Source organism: Natator depressus, chromosome 5 (assembly GCF_965152275.1).
Source record: "Natator depressus isolate rNatDep1 chromosome 5, rNatDep2.hap1, whole genome shotgun sequence".
NCBI classification, from domain to species: Eukaryota; Metazoa; Chordata; order Testudines; family Cheloniidae; genus Natator; species Natator depressus.
Genome location: NC_134238.1, coordinates 60,394,330 through 60,413,436, shown reverse-complemented (window position 1 = coordinate 60,413,436; position 19,107 = coordinate 60,394,330). Strand labels below are relative to the sequence as shown.

The 19,107-nt window shown below is 45.1% G+C and overlaps 1 protein-coding gene across 2 annotated transcripts in view; it reads right to left on the bottom strand.

Annotated features, from left to right (window-relative positions):
- RHOBTB3 (Rho related BTB domain containing 3) overlaps positions 1 to 19,107 on the bottom strand; it is a 73,680-nt gene that overhangs the window by 51,760 nt on the left and 2,813 nt on the right. For both annotated transcript variants that reach the window (XM_074952869.1, XM_074952870.1), the window contains exons 3-4: positions 14,228 to 14,453; positions 6,088 to 6,280 (exon numbers count right to left, since the gene is read on the bottom strand). In XM_074952869.1, coding sequence (XP_074808970.1) covers positions 6,088 to 6,280; positions 14,228 to 14,453 — 419 coding nt within the window. The remainder of the gene's footprint in view (positions 1 to 6,087; positions 6,281 to 14,227; positions 14,454 to 19,107) is intronic.

Here is a 19,107-nt window from a genome sequence, read left to right as displayed (position 1 = left end):
GATGCCTGTGCAAATCTAAATTAGCCCCCATGTGCTATGGAAGTAATTACATGATTTCAGTTATATATGGGAGAGAAGCAGCAGCCCCATAGAGACTGTTCTGTCCCCTGCAGTGTGACCGGGGATGCAGGAAACATGTGCAAAGAGGTAAGGGGGAGCATTACCTTTATGGTCCCTTTACTTCCCTGTGCAAGTTTATATAGTTAGTCAGGACTGTGTCCTGTGTGACTGTCTGTTCAGAACAGAGGTGGGCAAACTTCGGCCCGTGGGCCACATTCAGTCCGCAGGACCCTCCTGCCCGGCACCTGAGCCCCTGGCCCCTCCTCTACTACTCCCCGTCCCCTACAGCCTCAGCTCACAGCGCCGCCAGCACAATGCTCTAGGCGACAGCAGGGCCGGCAAGTTGTATGGGCCCATGGTGCCCAAGCTTCAGCAATATTCAGGGCCCGGGCTCCACCAATCTTTGGGGCCAGGTCTGTCCTCGGCCCTGCCTGCCACCCTCTCACCCCCGCACCTCCTGCAAGTGTCCCCTGGCCCCCAGACCATCCCTGCCTCTCCCCTGCAGCTCCACGCTGACTCTGCTCTGCAGGCTCCTGGCATCAACTGCCGCCGCAGGGCCCTAGTGGCAGGGCAGGCTGACCCTGACCCTGCCCTTCTGCCTCGGACCCTTCCCTTTTCTGGTGGGACCCTCCACCAGCACACCACTCCTGCCCCATGCTGGGCAAGGGGCAGCCCCATCCCTCACCCCCAATGAAGCTACAGTGAGGAGCAACAGCAGTGGAGGAGGCGCACATGTGATGGCAGCCCCTCCCCCCCCCCCACCACAGGGGAGGTGAGGGGGCTTCCTGGACCTGAGAGGGGCCCTAGGAGCACGTGCAGTGACAGTGGTGAGTGTGCTGCTGGGGCGGAGAAGAGGGGCCTTCCCCCCAGAGCTCACTGCTGCCGGTGGGGAGAGGACTGGGGGGAGTCCTCCTCTCTGGCCCCAGCCCCGGGGCAGCCTGCCTGCACCCCAAATGCCTCAGCCCCACCCCACACCAGATCCTGCACCCCCAGCCAGAGCCCTCACCCCCGCTTACCCCTAGTCTCTGCCCTAGCCCTGAGCCCCTCCCACACCCCAAACCCCTCATCCCCAGCCCTCATCTCCCCGCGCCCTAACCCTCTGCCCCGAGCCTCCTCCTGCATCATGAACCCCTCATCCCCAGCCCCACCCCACAGCCCTCACCCCACCCCTCTGCCCTAGCCCTGTGCCCCCTCCCACACCCCAACCCTCTGCCCTAGTCCTGAGCCCACACCCCTGCACTCTTCATCCCCAGCCACACCCCACAGCCCTTATCCCTGCACCCCCTCCCTCTGCACCCCCTCTCTCCCAGAGCCCGCACCCCTCACCCCCTGCCCCAGCCGGGAGCCCGCACCCAAACTCCATCCCAGAACCTGCACCTCCACCCCCTTCCCACACACCCTCTCCTTCCCCCAAACTCCTTCCCAGAGCCCTCACCCCCTCCTGCACCTCCCACCCCTTGCCCCAGCCCAGAGCCTACATCCAAACTCCATCCCAGAGCCTGCACCGCTCACCCCCTCCAGCACCACCACCCCCTGCCCCAGCCCAGAGCCTGAACCCAGCACCCCAACTCCATCTCAGAGCCTGCACCCCAGACCCCCTCTCCCCACCCAAACTCCCTCCCAGAGCCCAACCTCTCACCCCTTCTGCACCCAAACTCCTTCTCACAGCCTGCACCCCAGACCTCCTCCCCCCACCCAAACTCCCTCCCAGAGCCTTAGGCAGGTGGGGGCAGAGTTTGGGCACCATCAAAATTTCTACAAACCTGCCACCCCGGGGCAGCGGGGCTAGGATCTCCTGGGGCAGCGCAACTGCAGAGCCCAGCCTGACCCGGTGCTCTGTGCTGCGCGGTGGCATGGCAGGCTCCAGCCAGGCAGTGCGGCTGTAGCGCCGCCAGCCACCGGTGCTCCAGGCAGCACAGTAAGGGGGCAGGGAGCGGGGGTTGAATAGAGAGGGGAGTTTGGGGGTGGTCAGAGGGCAGGGAATGGGGGGTTGAATGGGGGCAGGGGTCCCGGGGGCCAGTCAGGAAGGAGGGGGGGTTGGATGGGGTGGCTGGGGACAGGGAGTCGGGGGGGGGGGGGGGGGGGGGAAATGGGGTAGAGGCCGGGCCATGCCTGGCTGTTTGGGGAGGCACAGCCTCCCCTAACCACTCCCTTCATACAATTTCCGAAACCCGATGCGACCCTCAGGCCAAAAAGTTTGCCCCCCTGGTTCAGAACCTTGTACTTTATATGCAATCTGTGCCTAGAACCTTGCATTTCCCTGGAACCACTGGTTAATTGAGGAAGGAACAATTATTTTTGCATTAGTCACGGTGGCTTCGCTTTAACAGACAATAGAAAAAACTTCTGTCCATCTATAAACATGTTCTTTCATAATGTATACATCTCACAACCCAAACACTGTCCAACCAGCTCAGCAAGAAGCAAATTACGCCAACAATTTTTTTTGCTCCATACCTATTTGAGTCCCAGTTCTGTATTGTGATCTGTTTGAGCAGACAGCTGTGTCTACACAGAGCCCCTCTGAAGTTAGTAGGGCTCTATAAGTAGGGCCTACTAACATCAGAGAGGCTCTGTGTGGCACAGCAGTCTGCTCAAACAGATCACAGTACAGGATCCAAGCCTAAACTTAGCAAAATATTGCCTACTCTCCCAATAAAATTATTTCCAAAGCTTATTTTCACTATCAAGAAGAAAAAAAAGCTACAAAGGTTCAGAGTCATTTGAAGTGATGCATATGTTATGAAACAAATTTATAGGAAAAAGTAAAAAGTAAAAGAATTGGCTTAGCCAAACATATAGTTAGTTAAATTAACCCTCACTTCATCATAAATCGGACAACAACTGGAAGAAGAAAAGGAGTACTTGTGGCACCTTAGAGACTAACCAATTTATCTGAGCATAAGCTTTCGTGAGCTACAGCTCAATTCATCGGATGCATCCGACGAAGTGAGCTGTAGCTCACGAAAGCTTATGCTCAAATAAATTGGTTAGTCTCTAAGGTGCCACAAGTACTCCTTTTCTTTTTGTGAATACAGACTAACATGGCTGTTACTCTGGAACAACTGGAAGATTTATCATCCACCTACATTACTCAAGCTCTCATGTTTTGCCATGTCAATGAACTACAAAACTGTTCATAAGGTTTCAAATACAGAATAGCAGCTCTTTTTGGTTCACTGAAGAGAGATACATTCAATTTTGCCAAGGCCTACTTGGGTAATATCTCCACAGAAGTTATATTATAAAATAAAGTTCTTTTGGTTTGATTGTTTAAACAGTATTGACATTGGATAGAAATCTGCTTATACGATCTGCCTCCGAGAATACCCAATTCATATATCCCTTATTTTTAATTCATACCATGTCAAATTTAAAATGCTGCCCTAAGTAAAACAGATGCAGATTTCTTTAATAAGTCCTGGTCTGACTTTTAAAGTGTATTAAAAAAAAAAAAAATCAGCAATACCACAATGCTTGGAAGAAGTATAGAATAAAGAATGAAAAACACCAAACTATCAACATCAAGCAAATTTTAAAAAGCCAAAAGAAAAGAAATTTTCCTAGCGTAGGCACAACCAACACAGTACCACACATAACAAACGCAGTAACGTGTGATCACTGGAGGTCTCCCAGTCCAGTACAGGCCACATTTAATTCTGCTTAGTTTGAGAATTTTGAGAAGTTTACACACCATGACTGCAATTTTTAATCACAGTGAAATATTCTGTATTATTTTAAAATTATTTTACTTAAATTATTCTGGTACCCAATGTGCCTTTTTTCCCTTTTTAAACACTATACTAGTTTTTATTCTTTTTATATTGGTACATGGGAACTCTGAAACAGTGATTCTCAACCTGCGGCCCAATCAGCACACAGCTGCGGCCCATGTGACATCCTCAGGGCCATAACTAGGGCAAGGCAGGAGGGTGCAAAAATGGGGCAGCACACCATTTGGCCCAGAGGCATTAGCAAGAGACCAGGGTGCTTGGCACCCACCTTATCCCACACACTCGCAGGTCCAGTGACCCTGGCTGGAGCAGGCTCCCCGGTACTAGGTCCGCGGCAGCAGACAGGCAGCATGGGCTGCACAGCTGAGCCACCTGAAGAGGCAGGAGACCAGTGGGTATGCGGGGGGGAGGGGACTTGAGGGGGTGCAGGGATGCAGGGAGGGGTGTGTCATAAATATAAAGGGAAGGGTAAACCCCTTTAAAATCCCTCCTGGCCAGAGGAAATCTCCTCTCACCTGTAAAGGGTTAAGAAGCTAAAGGTAACCTCGCTGGCACCTGACCAAAATGACCAATGAGGAGACAAGATACTTTCAAAAGCTGGGAGGAGGGAGAGAAACAAAGGGTCTGTGTGTCTGTCTATATTCTGTCTTTGCCGGGGATAGACCAGGAATGAATCCTTAGAACTTTTAGTAAGTAATCTAGCTAGGTACGTGTTAGATTATGATTTCTTTAAATGGCTGAGAAAAGAATTGTGCTGAATAGAATAACTATTTCTGTCTGTGTATCTTTTTTGTAACTTAAGGTTTTTGCCTAGAGGGGTTCTCTATGTTTTGAATCTAATTACCCTGTAAGGTATTTACCATCCTGATTTTACAGGTTTTTTTTTTTTTTTATTTCTATTTACTTCTATTTCTATTAAAAGTCTTTTTGTAAGAAAACTGAATGCTTTTTCATTGTTCTCAGATCCAAGGGTTTGGGTCTGTGGTCACCTATGCAAATTGGTAAGGCTTTTTATCCAACATTTCCCTGGAAAGGGGGGGTGCAAGTGTTGGGAGGATTGTTCATCGTTCTTAAGATCCAAGGGTCTGGGTCTGTAGTCACCTAGGCAAATTGGTGAGGCTTTTTACCAAACCTTGTCCAGGAAGTGGGGTGCAAGGTTTTGGGAAGTATTTTGGGGGGAAAGACGTGTCCAAACAGCTCTTCCCCAGTAACCAGTATTTGTTTGGTGGTGGTAGCGGCCAATCCAAGGACAAAAGGGTGGAATATTTTGTACCTTGGGGAAGTTTTGACCCAAGCTGGTAAAGATAAGCTTAGGAGGTTTTTCATGCAGGTCCCCACATCTGTACCCTAGAGTTCAGAGTGGGGGAGGAACCTTGACAGGGTGTGTGGCCAGTGCATGGGGGAGAGACTCTAGGTTGGGGGACTGGTGGCAGTCCCTGGATGTGGGGCTAGATATTGGGGCACAGTCCCTGGATGGGGGAGGGTCTGGAGGGCAATCCCTAGGTGAAGGGCTGGGTTTATCTGGGGCAGTGGAGGACTGAATGCTCGAGGGGGGCCATCCCTGGGGAGGGGAGGGCATTCTGCCCTGGACAGGGCATCCTGTCTCTGCATTATATGGCTGTCATATAACAAATACTAAAAACTTTAAAAAAAAAAAAAAAAAAGAAAAGAAGATGTACAGGTATTTTTATATATGAGTGTGGATGTGGCCCACATAACACAGAGAGCTGCATATGCAGTCCACAATGGTAAATAGGTTGAGAACCACTGCTCTGGAATATAGAGCACACTACAGTTATGTGTTTAAATCAAAACTGATGTCTAGAGGCTCCACAAGATCTTGAGTACAGTCTTAATCTCTCCCCACTTTGTAGTCAGAGGGGTTAGCCCTCCTGTCCCAGTGTCATGCATCGTAACACACTGTAGTTCTTAGTCCCTCCAAGCTAACAGACTTTTAGCTCCAAAAGCAGATCCAGAGCTCCTGGTTCAATTCCTGCAGATGATGAGCCATGCAGAAGAGTTATTTGAGAGAGATCAAAGCATATTATTAATTTTCATTGTCTTTATTCAACAACAATTTAAAAACGCATAATATTGATATTAAAATTAATCAGTGTCAATCTACAGCACCTTAACACAACACATCTTTTTGTCAATATGACAAACTCTGAAGAAAACAAAAACTTTTTACCATGACTGGACTGAAAATGTAATCAGACTTCATTGTGATTTACCCAACATCTAACTTCAAGGTAATATTTCAGCTGTTTATAATAGGAGATTTAATACATACCGCTTTTTCTTGAGCCAACAGCGGAAATTATGACTGGAATTGAACAATGATTTAATGCTCTTTTTATCATTGGAACATAACTGTCCTTTACTTCTTGAAATGAAGATTTGTCATTTACAGAGTATTTAATCACAATGATATCAGCTCCTCCAATAAGATTTTGAGAGGTGTACCAGTCACTGTCAAAAATGTCCTACAGAGGGGAAAAAAAATGCATCAAAAGTCTTTTTTATTATTATTATTATTTATAGGCAAGAGAGTGTCTATACAAATACTCTTGCACACAAAAAAATAGATAAATTATGTTTTTGAACCGACGAGATGCAACAAATAGAAGAGTGGGTTTGTGTTTTGTAATTTCTCTGTATAATTTTCTTGTCTGGGAAACAATTTTTGCACTAATAGTAAGCTTATGAATGCCTCAAATCCTAAGAAAGAACAGCAGTTCAAACTCACAGTATTTTTAATAAGCACTGCATGCAGAAACATACGTTGCTCTTTAAATCATTTAGCTTCAAAATTGTATTACTAAGGAAATAAAGCAGTGCCATCAGCTTCAATTGTAAAAGTATGCAGTAATTTCTATGATATTGTTAAAGTACTGTAGGATCTTTTTGGGTGGATACACAAACACTTTGCTGTGTACTCATAGAACTTTCAAGGCAAATTTTAAAAATTTACACTGTATATTTCTATTAAAAAGCCTGCACAAAAGATTCTGGTGTATTGACTAACAAGCTACCTATTAAGAGTTTGCTGTTTATAGACTATATAATAACTGTACATATGATCTCTAGTTCTGGTTACAAGAAGTAACTATGGTTACTGATTTATCACTGACACTTATCATAACAAGGTTTACACACTGAAGTTGTTTCATGATTCTAATTAATTACAGCTAAAGAAAACCTCTTCTCTGAAGGCCTATCTACACAGGGACACTCAGGAAAATTAAGGAGAATTAACTAAAGCTGCAAAGTAAACATGCATAAATTAAAACATTAAATCCTGTGTGGATGCTCTCATTCAGAGGTAAAGTGGCCTTTGTTTACCATGCTATAGAGAACTAAGGCCATTTTACTTCTGAATGAGAACGTCTACCTTGAAGGGTTAGACGTGCTTTAACTTGTGCATATTAACTTCACTGTTTTAGTTAATTCACCTTACTTTTCCTGAGCCCTGGTCTATTCTACAAGCTTAAGTCAATATAACATCGCTCAGAGGTGTAGATTTTCCACACCCCTAAGCAATGTAGTTATATTGACCTAACCCCTAGTGTAGACAGCACAATGTCAACAGGAGAGCTTCTCCTGTCGACATAGCTACCACCTGTTGGGGAGGTGAATTACCTAAGTTGATGGGAGACGCGCTCTCAGCGGCAGAGGTAGTGTCTTCACTAAGCTCTACAGCAGCACAGCTGCAACAGTGCAGCTGTGCCACTACAGTGCCGTAACTGTAGACAAACCCTAAGTATCCCTTTGCTTTAACCTTCCGGAGTGTCCCCATGTAGACAAGCACTGAGACCAGAGAAGCGGAGAGCAGTTGGGCCATAGTAGTCTCGAACACCGTTTGCAACACTTTCCTCTTAAGACAGAGGAGCTAATCAGAATTCCTGTTCAGATGGCTGTTCAAGATTCCTGTTCTCCTGTCTGTAGTGTCCTATACTGCCAATACCTGTTTTGCAGTGTTGCTTTTGATTGGCAATCTATTCTTTTATTTCATTTTTAGTAGTAAGCTAAAGGATTCTAGATTGCCTGTCTGAAGAGGGAAGTCTGTTTTATCTCCACTCCCTTCCCCCCCCTTCCCTCCCCCACCCCCCAAAAAACCAAACAGCGTAGGCAGCAGCATAATGAGCTTCTGCACCAATGTTCTTCATTGGTGACCTATAAGGGTCATCTCTAGGTGAATAAGCGGGCAGTTGTCTATATGACATTTTATCTATCCATGCCCTCTCTTCAGAGATTAGTATCCAGGGTGACAATCTACTGAGAACAGGGGAATAGTTCTCATATCCTATTTCCAATCTTATGTACCAACCAGTTTAATCTCACAGTTAGCCTAAGGATCACTCAGCTGGAGAACTTCAAAAGTGGTCCCAGCAATATGAGAGCAGCAAAGAAGATCTCCCAACACTCTAAACAGTATCAGGCAGGAGAGGAAACCAGAGAACCACAGGAAGCTGGAACCAAACAAAGCCAGGGATGAAATAAGCCACAAAGCAAAGGAGGAAGGAAAGCAAGGAGCAGAAAATAAGGCAAGGATGGGCAACTTTAAGGTAGCGGAGGGCCACAAAATCCACTAAAACTCTTCGGCAGGCCATACTTTTTTTTTTTTTTTTTAAATTAAAAGAACCTACATATCTTATAAATCCGAAACGTTTGCTACAGGATACGTGTAAACATACAATTAATTGTGTATTAACAGTGTAAAAACCAAAGCGTTCTTAAAATATAAAAACCCTTTAGAGCACAACCTTCAAATTAAAAAAAAACCAAAAAAAAACCAAAACAAAAACCACACCCCAAAACCCAACAGTTTACACACAAATCTTTCACTAACCTTTTTTCAATGTGCTGAAGAGCATGGGATTAATAAATGAAAACAACAAAGTAAAACATTCTTAATGTTTTTTCTCCACTGCCTGGCCATTCTCTTTCATGTCAAAAGGGAAGGAGATCTGCCACTGTGCCACCCAGCTCTGGTTATTGTCTCCTCACTGGCAGAAATGCTCCCTGCCCCTCAGCCAAGCGGACAACGGGGCTGGGCACAATCATATTGTGGGAGCTGGAAGCCAATTATGTTCTTATCAGACGAAGAGCTTGCCAAGCCAAATGTGTGGCAGTCTCATCAGCAAAGTTCAGAGCCCTCAAACGACCATCAAATATGATCAGAGGGTGGCTGTCAGCATTGAGACACATTGTCTTTGGCCACAGCTTCACATGGGATCCCTTCTTTGGCCCCAGGTGTGAAAGCTGGCTGCACGTTACCCTGGCCCATTCAAAACCTGTTCAGAAGGGCCCACGAGCAGCATGGCAAATCAAAGCCAGATATACACATGGTCAGGTCAGTTACAAGAGGGGAGCCACTGGGAAAGCAGTAACCAGAGCCAAGGGGTGTGGGGCAGAGCCCTGCTCCAGCGTGAGTGACCGATACATGGTTGGACCAATGACAGGCTGTCATAAACATACAGGTAAGGGTACCATAAAATCCCTCCTTTACCTGTAAGGGGTTAAGAAGCTCAAATAACCTGGTTGGCACCTGACCAAAAGGACCAATAAGGGAAGAAGATCCTTTCAAATCTGTTTTGTTTTTGTGCCTTTTGTTGTTCTCTCTGGGACAGAGAGGACCAAGGCAGAAAAAAAAAAAAAAAAAAACCCCACACACCTCTCCTAAAACCCTACCAGAAATAAGAATCTACATTACAAAAAATTGTAAGTAAAGCAAGGAAATGCATTAGATTATTTTCCCTATGCTAAAAGGGAGGTTTATTCCTGTTTTTTGTAACTTTGAAGTTTTGCCTAGAGGGGAATCCTCTTTGTTTTAAATCTTATTACCCTGTAAAATTACCTTTCATCCTGATTTTATAGAGGTGCTTCTTTTACCTTTTTTCTTTAAAGTTCTGTTTTTAAGAACCTTATGGGTTTTTAGTGTCCTAAAAACCTAAGGGTCTGGTCTGTGCTCACCCTGTTTACCTATTTGGTTGGTATAGGATTCTCAAGCCTCCCCAGGAAAGGGTGTGAAGGGGCTTGGTGGGATATTTTGGGGAAACAGTAACTCCAAGTGGTCCTTTTCCTGAATCTTTGTCTAGCTCACTTGCTGGTGGCAGCAGTACCATCCAAGGACAAGGAAGGAGTTGTGCCTTGGGGAAGTCTTCAACTTAAGCTGGTAGAAATAAGCTTAGGGGATCTTTCATGCGGGTCCCCACACCTGTACCCCAGAGTTCAGAGTGAACCCTGACACAGGCATTGCAACCCAGAGCATGGGCTCCTGCTCCCAATCCTGGGCTTCACTCCAATTCCCAGAGTCGCAGACTATGGCTCCATCCCATGCCACCTAGCTCTAGTTACTTTCTCTCTGTTGATCGAGGTGAACCCTACCCTCATCCACCCACTGCTTTGTGGGGGGAGAGGGGCCTGGCCAGAACCTGTGTTTCTTACCTCCCACTCAGCCAGCCACCGAGGAGGCAATAACTGGAGCTGGGTGGTGTGGGCTGAATCAGTGCCTGTGCTGATGGGGAAGCAAAGTGGTCTGAGGTAGCAGAAACTTTACTAAAAGACATGCCCCTCAGCGACCCAGCTCAATTGAAAAAAGAAAAAAAAAATTTCTCAGGCTGTGACCCCACCTATGGGCAGGACAAATAAAATGATCTGGCAGGCCAGGAATGTTCCCCAAGCCACTAGTTCAGGGGTGGGCAAACATTTTGGCCTGAGGGCCACATCAGCGTTGCAAAACTGTATGGAGGGCCGGGTAGGGAAGGCTGTGCCTCCCCAAACAGCCTGGCCCGCCACATCCTGACTGCTCCCCTCAGAACCTCCGACCCATCAACCCTCCCTGCCCTCTGACCACCTCCTCCCGGGACCCCAACCCCTAACTACCCCCAGGATCCCACCCCCCTGCTCCCTGTCCCCTGACTGCCTCGACCCCTATCCACACCGCCACCAGGCCCCCTGGGACTCCCACCCCTATCCAACCCCCATTTCCCGTCCCCTGACTGCCCCTGGATAAACCTCTGCCCCATTCAACCGCCCCCCGGGATCCCCTGCCCCTTATCCAACCTCCCCGCTCCCTGCCCCCTTACCATGCTGCTCAGAGCTGCAGCAGCTTGCAGCTGCCCGGCTGGAGCCAGCCACGCCACCAGTGCTGCTCAGTAAGAGCGGTGGGCCAGAGCGCTGGGGGCGCGGTGTGCTGAAGCTGCGGGACAGGGAGCTCAAGGGCGGGGCAGGACGGTCCCGGCCTGTGGGCCATAGCTTGCCCACCTCTGCACTAGTTGCTCATCCCTGAGGTGGAGGGAGGGAAGAAAGATAGAAAAGGGCAGAACAGAGGGCTCAGAAGGAATGGAAAGGAAAAAGAAGCAGTATGATCTGTGAAGGGAGGTTGTGGGAATCACAGAATTGAAAATGGAGAGAAAAGTAATAAAAGGGAAGGAAGGAGAGAAAAGGCAACAAGAGAAAACAGAAGTTAAGAGGTAGGAACAGATGAAAGAGAAAAATCTCTACAACATACAGTTGTGACTGCTTTAATTCTAACTGGAATGTATTTTGATAACCTCAAATATATATTTGGTTTTAAAATTGTTAAATTAGTTTGTGAATTAACTGCTATGTTCAAGTAAGTGAAACTATTAGCACTGACTTGACCTAAATATAGCATTGGCATATATTTGTATAAACTCCTATATAGTTCCTCACATGCACCTCTCGCCCACCTTAGGTAGCAACACTATTGACATTCCAGTTCTTGGCCATCCCAACTAGAGACCGGCAATCATGCAGAGTTCTGCAATAATCTTGTGCAAGGAAAACTTCCTATAAGTTGGCACCAGAATCCCACATTTATTTTTGTTCAACAATTTACCCGCACAGCTGTGGATCATTTAGGATAAATGCAGTTGAATATGGAGACGAGGTGTCTCACACCTGAGATCAGTCACAAAACACACAGCCAACCCCTTTTCTCTAAATTATGCTGGACTGCATATTCAGATGCCACAGAGCTAATACAGACACAGCTGTAACATTAAAGGTTTCAGAGTAGCAGCCGTGTTAGTCTGTACCCGGAAAAAGAAAAGGAGGACTTGTGGCACCTTAGAGACTAACACATTTATTTGAGCATAAGCTTTCATGAGCTACAGCTCACTTCATTGGATGCAACCCGATGAAGTGGGCTGTAGCTCATGAAAGCTTATGCTCAAATAAATGTGTTAGTCTCTAAGGTGCCACAAGTCCTCCTTTTCTTTTTTGCTGTAACATTAAAGTAGATATTCACTAATATAGACAAGATCAGGTGCATTTTCCACAAAGAAACTACAGATGGCTGCAGTCTTATTAGTGACAACCATACATTAAACATCAGCTAATAGTTAGCACAGCCATTTACAATCTCTCCAGGCCACTGAGATAAGACATGTGGCAGACAAGACCAGTTGAACAAATCACAAATGTCAACCATCTGTCTTATGCCTGACAATGTCTAGTCTAGTCTTAGTCTCAATGTCTAGTCTTAGTCATAAAGGCATGTGAGCAGATTCTTTAGAACTGTTCACTCACTAAATCTGCCAAATCTCCAGCCACCAGCAGGAGTAACTGCAAACTCTCAACCACCATAGACATGTGGCATTGAAGTGGCAGTGTCACCAAATACACCTAGAACCTTCAGCCTGCAGAAGAAAGAAGTCCCCAAGGGATCCATCCTTGAAAAAACCACAAATAACCAGAGACAGCCTCAAGCGTAAGCAAAAAATGCTCATACTACTGTTCTCCACACTTCACAAAGAGCTTGTCTATACTGGCACTTCACAGCACTGCAACTTTCTCACTCGGGGTGTGAAAAAACAAACAAACAAACAAACAAACAAACCACACCTCTGAGCGCTGCAAGTTTCAGCACTGTAAAGTGGCAGTATAGACCGTGCTCCCAGCGCTGGTAGCTACTGCCCTCGTGGAGATGGATTTTTTTAGAGCGCTGGAAGAGCTCTCTCCCAGCGATGGTGCCGTGACTACACGGCCGCATTAAAGCGCTGCCGCTTTAACATTGCTAGTGAAGACATGCCCTAAGAAACCTCTCACCTGCCCCAGCTGGGAAAGACTAGAGCAGAAGTTACACTGGTAGCATTCCCAGAAGCATGAAGTGAGTGACAACAATATAAGCTGCCACTGCTGTTCAGTCACTGTGATCCTAAGGTCTTCAGAATTCAAGTTTTGGTTGTATTAAGACATCCAAAAAATTCACATGATTATAAAACTAAAACAAATTCCTGAATGTGTGACCGCTCTCTGCAAGCCAGGCAATAGGATGTTCTTCTTATACCATTCTCCATCTACCCACCAACCCGCCTCCCAATTTATCCTACTAATCTCCTACAGCCTCTTAATTAAGGGTTCAATTCTGCAACATTTATTTATGTTGAGCAGCACTTACTCACAGGTCTGGTCCCACTGAAGTCAACAGGACTACACATATAAGGGTGAGAGACTTTCAGACTTGGATCCTCTTTCATCTGAATTTTTTGATTAAAGCAAAATGATTGATCAAAAACACAGGCTACCACTAGAGAACAGAATGCTGACTAACCCAGGTCTTAAGCTACCAATGCTTCATCATGGATTTCTGACACTCAAAACTCCTGTAGACTCCAACAGAAGTTTTGGGTGTGCAAGGAACGCAGTATCAGGCCCCATATAATATTATTAAATTGAAACTAATGAACTCACCAGATGGAACAAACATTTAAACAATTAAAAAAAATAAAATAAATAGTGCTCTGAAATAATCACAAAAATAGAGGAGGGTGCAGATTTTCTCACAATCTCACAAAAACAGAGAAATTAGTCCATTATTGCACATAATGGAAAAAAAACTGCTAACAAAAGCTAAATTTATAAAACTATCAATTTTTTTAACGCTTTCTGATTTAGGAGCTTATTTTCTACACTTGCTCATTCAGTATATTAAACAGGAACCACTAGAAATGAAAATGAGTCCATATACTGTACCTTAGAACGGACCAATCATAAAATTTAAATCAATAATTTTCAAAGAACTGTTGTAGCAAAACATTCTGATCAAGAGTGATTTTCAAGCTTCACAAAACATTTGTGTTTTCTTTTGGATTATTTTCATGCAGTTTTCACTGAACAGAGTTGAAAAATACTACCTCCATATAGGTGCAATAGATTGGGACCTTGCTCATGAGGGTCTTTTACTCCTGTTCCTCCAAGAGACTGTCAGTATTTGTTTTGGTGGTTGTATTTTAACATTAGAAGTAAACTTCCAATCTTTTTAAATTAATATTTTGACTGGTTAAAATACCACTAAAGAGCTAAGACCATCAAAATCATTTAAATACCCCCACTGTATTTGGACTGAATTAGGAGTGGCTACAATGTTGATTGCAGAACATAGTTTCAGACTAGTCGCTTACCCAAAGGGGACAGTCATGTACCACCAGTCTGACATTTCCAAACACACAGGCTTGATATTCAGTAAACACAGGATTTCCAACATGGTTTGCAGAGTTCAGCAGCAAACTGCTTTCAGTCGCTGAAATGAGAGCACTTCTCCCAAGATAGGTCCAGATCAGACTTGATTGCTGACTGTCTTCAGAAAATCCATCTCTCTCATTTCCAAAGGCTACAACATGAACAGACCTAAAAACAACAAGAAGTACTGTTAGCGAAGACTGGTGAAGAGGGGAGAATGGGGGGGGGGGGGGCTAAGAATATACTTTCATATCAAAACAAGAATATTAATCCTTCTCTAGCCTCTTCTTTCACTAGACTAAACACCCCAGGAGTCAACAGTGAGTTACATATATGATCTCAAATCCAATAGCAGAAGTGGAAAGGAGTGCTTTATAAATCACCAGCTTGTTTGGCTTTTTATTTGTCCATTTCCACATGTAGCTTCACAGACGTAACCTCAACGATTCCTGTCACATATTCAGCGGCTTTGGTGTGTTTTCAATGCTCTAACCTCCTGTTCAGTCCTTCAGCCCCTGCAAGTCAATGAATGTAACTGCATGTGACAGTAGTAGGACAAGCCCTTGCTATTAATCTGCTTCTGTTGTAGGTGAAGTCAGCAAATATCCTCAGCAGTAGGCAGCCCCAGGCTCAGCCCGTCTCCTTACGCCAACCCTACCCAAGGGCATAATTCATACAATGGAGAGACTTGACATTTCTGCAGAACCAACATAATGGGGCCAGGTCAGCAAAGACAAAGGCTCTTCAGCAACAGCACATTCGACTGCATGGAAGGGAGCTGATTACATGGTGTTCTTCTGTGGCAGCGTGGGGGGGGGGGAGGGGGGGGAACAAACAAATATATGAGCTCACTGCCATCCAATCTGTATGAAGACAGCCTTCTGAACTATGAAGATCCTACCCAAGTAAGAGAAGATAAATGAGGGTAGCTCCCGCTAAGGAAAGGCTGCAAAAAGAAAAAATGAAGTATGAAAGGCTGAATCTTTCTACTTAAGCAATTCAAACCTTTTACTTGTATAAAAGTATTTTTAACAGTTGGCTGATAGCTATAGAAAATCTAAAAGTGTGTTTCAGTGCTAACGTGCTGTTAAACCCCATTTTCAAAGGGCCAATTTTTAGGTCTAATAAAAAGATGCAATATTTTACCTGTGTGAAGAGGCATATTTTTGCCAATTAGATTCAGTCTAAAATGAAATGGTTTCTACCAAATAGCACTGCACATATTATGGTCTAAACACATGGGGGAGTGGGGGGGGGGGGGGGAAGTTGGTGTGAGAGTGTAAATAATAAAGTAAATATAAAACTGGTTATAGGAGGAAATTCTCCACTCAGTTTGGCTAATGTAAATCCAAAGAAAAAACATCAAATTATGTGGAATCACTCAAACATGATCATTCATAAAATAACCAATGGAATCATCAACAAAAACGCTCCCACTGCAGAATCTGGATTATTTAAAAAACACTAATGCAAAATTAGTAAAAAACAGAAAACTGTATATGAGATACTAAATATAAATATCACTACATATGTTTCATACCAGTCAATTGTGAATATCCATACTGATTGGCTGGACCATTTTTATAAACTTCAGTGTCTGACCCTCTGCACTGAAGTCAATGGGAGCATTGCCAATGACTTCCAGAGGCACAAGATCAAGCCCTAACATATATGAAACACCAAAAAATATTTAGTACCTATTATAGCAATGAAATAAATTCTAAAAATCTTTCCTCCTATTTTAATAGCTTTTATAAACTATAAATATTAGACTTTTACAGCAAGAGACCAAATGGTAGTTTTCTCAAAAATTTCCTCTCTTTTGTCCCACTTCCCAGTTTCCCCCACTGCAATTAACTTTGGCTTAGGAAGCTGAAAGACCACTGATGTAGTTTCCTCTTTGAAGTCTCGTTGCCCTTTCTTGGCAGTTCTTCTCAAGGGAGAGAATTTAAAAATGCACCACATTTCTCACTTGGCCCTCAAAGTGGTTGGCAATGTCACCTAATACACCATTCATTAGTAGTGAGTGATGCTGGATAAAAAGTCAAGTGAGTTAGTGCCAAAACAATGCTTCGACTGTGTCCATTAATCCACTTACATAAAAGTAAGTAAAAGTAGCCTTTGGAGACTGAAGGTCTGAACAGAAGAGCTGGGGTTTGCAACATACTAGACTACAGTAGGACCAAGTTTGGGGAGGATGTTTGAGTGGAATGTTTCCTGTAACCATACATTTAGAAGCATGAACTGTGAATAACCAAGAACTCTGAAAATGGATGACTATGAGAATAACCCTGAGGAAAGATAACTGTAATATGAATGAACCAGAACCCCAGAGGATGACTGGGTTTGAGACTGTGACAGGTTGTGTGAATAAAGTACACCCCCAAAAGGGTGAATTTAATTGACCTGAAGTCTTGTTTGGCATGTGGGCTGTGAAGATTTTCTCCATTCTGCTTAAACAGTGCAGCTCAGTCATTTTTGAGCACTGGGTCCTGGGTTTGAAAAGGGATGGAGAAGGAACTGGATGGTCTAGAGCAGGATGACCAGAGGGAACTCTCATTGTCCACTCCCCTCTCCCAGAAAGGGTAGAGATTACAAGCAAAATATATTACATTTTGTCTGTATTATCTTTTCCATGGAGGTCATTATGCATTGGGCTGCCTCCTTCAAGGTGACTTCCTTGTGCAAGCACAGCTGAGGAATTCCCTGGCAGTACAACTTCAAGACAACAACACTGCCAGGGTCTGGGGGAGAACTGTCATAAAAGAGAGTTGCTATAGAGCAGAGGTGGGCAAACCATGGCCCGCGGGATGGTCCTGCCCGGCCCTTGAGCTCCCGGCCGGGGAGGCTAGCTCACAGCCTCTCCCCCACAGCTTCAGCACACTGTGCCACCAGCACTCTGGGCCGCCACTCTTGCTGGGCAGCACAGGCAGCATGGCTGGCTCCGGCCCCACTGCGAGCTCCTGCTGCTCTGAGCAGCATAGTAAGGGGGGGGGGGGGGCTGGGTAAGGGGCAGGGGGTCCTGGGGAGCAGTCAGGGGACAGGAAGTGGTTGGATGGGGCTGAGGGGGTCCCAGAAGGGGGCGGTCAGAGGACAAGGAGCTGGGGGGGGGGGGGGGTTCGATGGGTCAGGGGTTCTGAGGGGGGGCAGTAGCCAGGCTGTTTGGGGAGGCACAGCCTTCCCTACCTGGACCTCCATACAGTTTCAAGATGCCGATGTGGCCCTTGGGCCAAAAAGTTTGCCCATCCCTGCTATAGAGACTCAGAGCTTTGGACACTGCCCTAATCTCCTACAGACACTTGGAGATTCATTGATTGCGGTAAGCCCTGCGGGGGGGAACAAGTTCCAGCACCCAATGAAACAATATAGCAGAAAATGTTTAAGGGAATCTTTCCTGAGTTTTCCTCTGCGATCCCATTACATGGGTTTTTCTACAGGTGTGGGCTACCCAATGATCTGTCACAAAAGATTCATTAAAATTTTAATATTGTAAATAATATTCACACATCCTGGTTGTTTAGGTTTCCTCAAACACGTACTTATGATCTAACATATGAAATCAATGAAACAGTGGTTTTGTATAAACACAACTTATTTACATACACGCATTTTAATAATCTCATTTAAGGGAAAAATTCACTCCTTTCCGGACAAAGCCTGGGTAATTAAACTTTGTGTAAGGAACTTGGCTGGGGCTGACTCTAACAGAATCTCTCCTTCCCCACCACGTGCGTAGGTCTAACAGATTCTGCCCCGTGGGCTGGAATAATGGTATACACACCCTCTCCATGTCCCTACACAGAGGTTTGGGCCTTTAGATCTTCACCTGGAAAGCCATAACATTTCCTTCCACTCCCACCTATTCAAGAGTGGCAAGAACTTTAACTATGGAGAAGTCTATCTCCAGTATTCCACTAAGCTAAACAGGTACTTTTCCTGCACAGCAAGTCATCTGTTCCCCAAGTCAGAAATCTCAGACTGCCTGTCACTAAATTCTGCTGAAGACTGACCCCTACTCATCTTACACAAACCTTCCTCCTCCTTATAGGACAGGGGTAGGCAACCTATGGCACGTGTGCTAAAGGCGGCACGCGAGCGGATTTTCAGTGGCACTCACGCTGTACGGGTCCTGGCCACCGGGTCTGGGGGCTCTGCATTTTAAAAACCTTATTTACTTTACATACAACAATAGTTTAGTTATATATTACAGACTTATAGAAAGAGACTTCCTAAAAACATTCAAATGTATTACTGGCATGCGAAACCTTAAATTAGAGTGAATAAATGAAGACTCGGCACACCACTTCTGAAAGGTTGCCAACCCGTTATAGGATGACAAATTAGCTCCTCTTTCTGTAATGTAACTGACCATTTCCTATTAACATGGGCATGCAAGACTGGGCAGAACATTGCTCAAGGCTTCCATTTAAAGCAAAACAAAACAAAAAACCCCACACACAAATATATACATAGTAGAAATCTGAACTTTGCAAACCACAGATGCTGAATTTAATCCTTGTGGGTCATATACTAGACCTGAACTTTGTCTACCAATTATCAAATACTTTTTAACTGGCTCTTCTCTCTTGTGTTTTTATTTTTCATTTCAGGCCATAGAGATATTGCACTACCCTACAGCGTGATGGGAGCCACATAATACAGTAGTGTCTCTTGGGCCCAAAGATTTTAGCAGGACATAGAAGAGTCCACACAGAAAAGGTTCAAGAAAAAAAGATTTCGATTTATACATATTGCTCATGTGCAGTGAGCTAAACAAGCTCATTGCTATTACCGGATTGAACTGCCACAAAAGGTCCAGAAG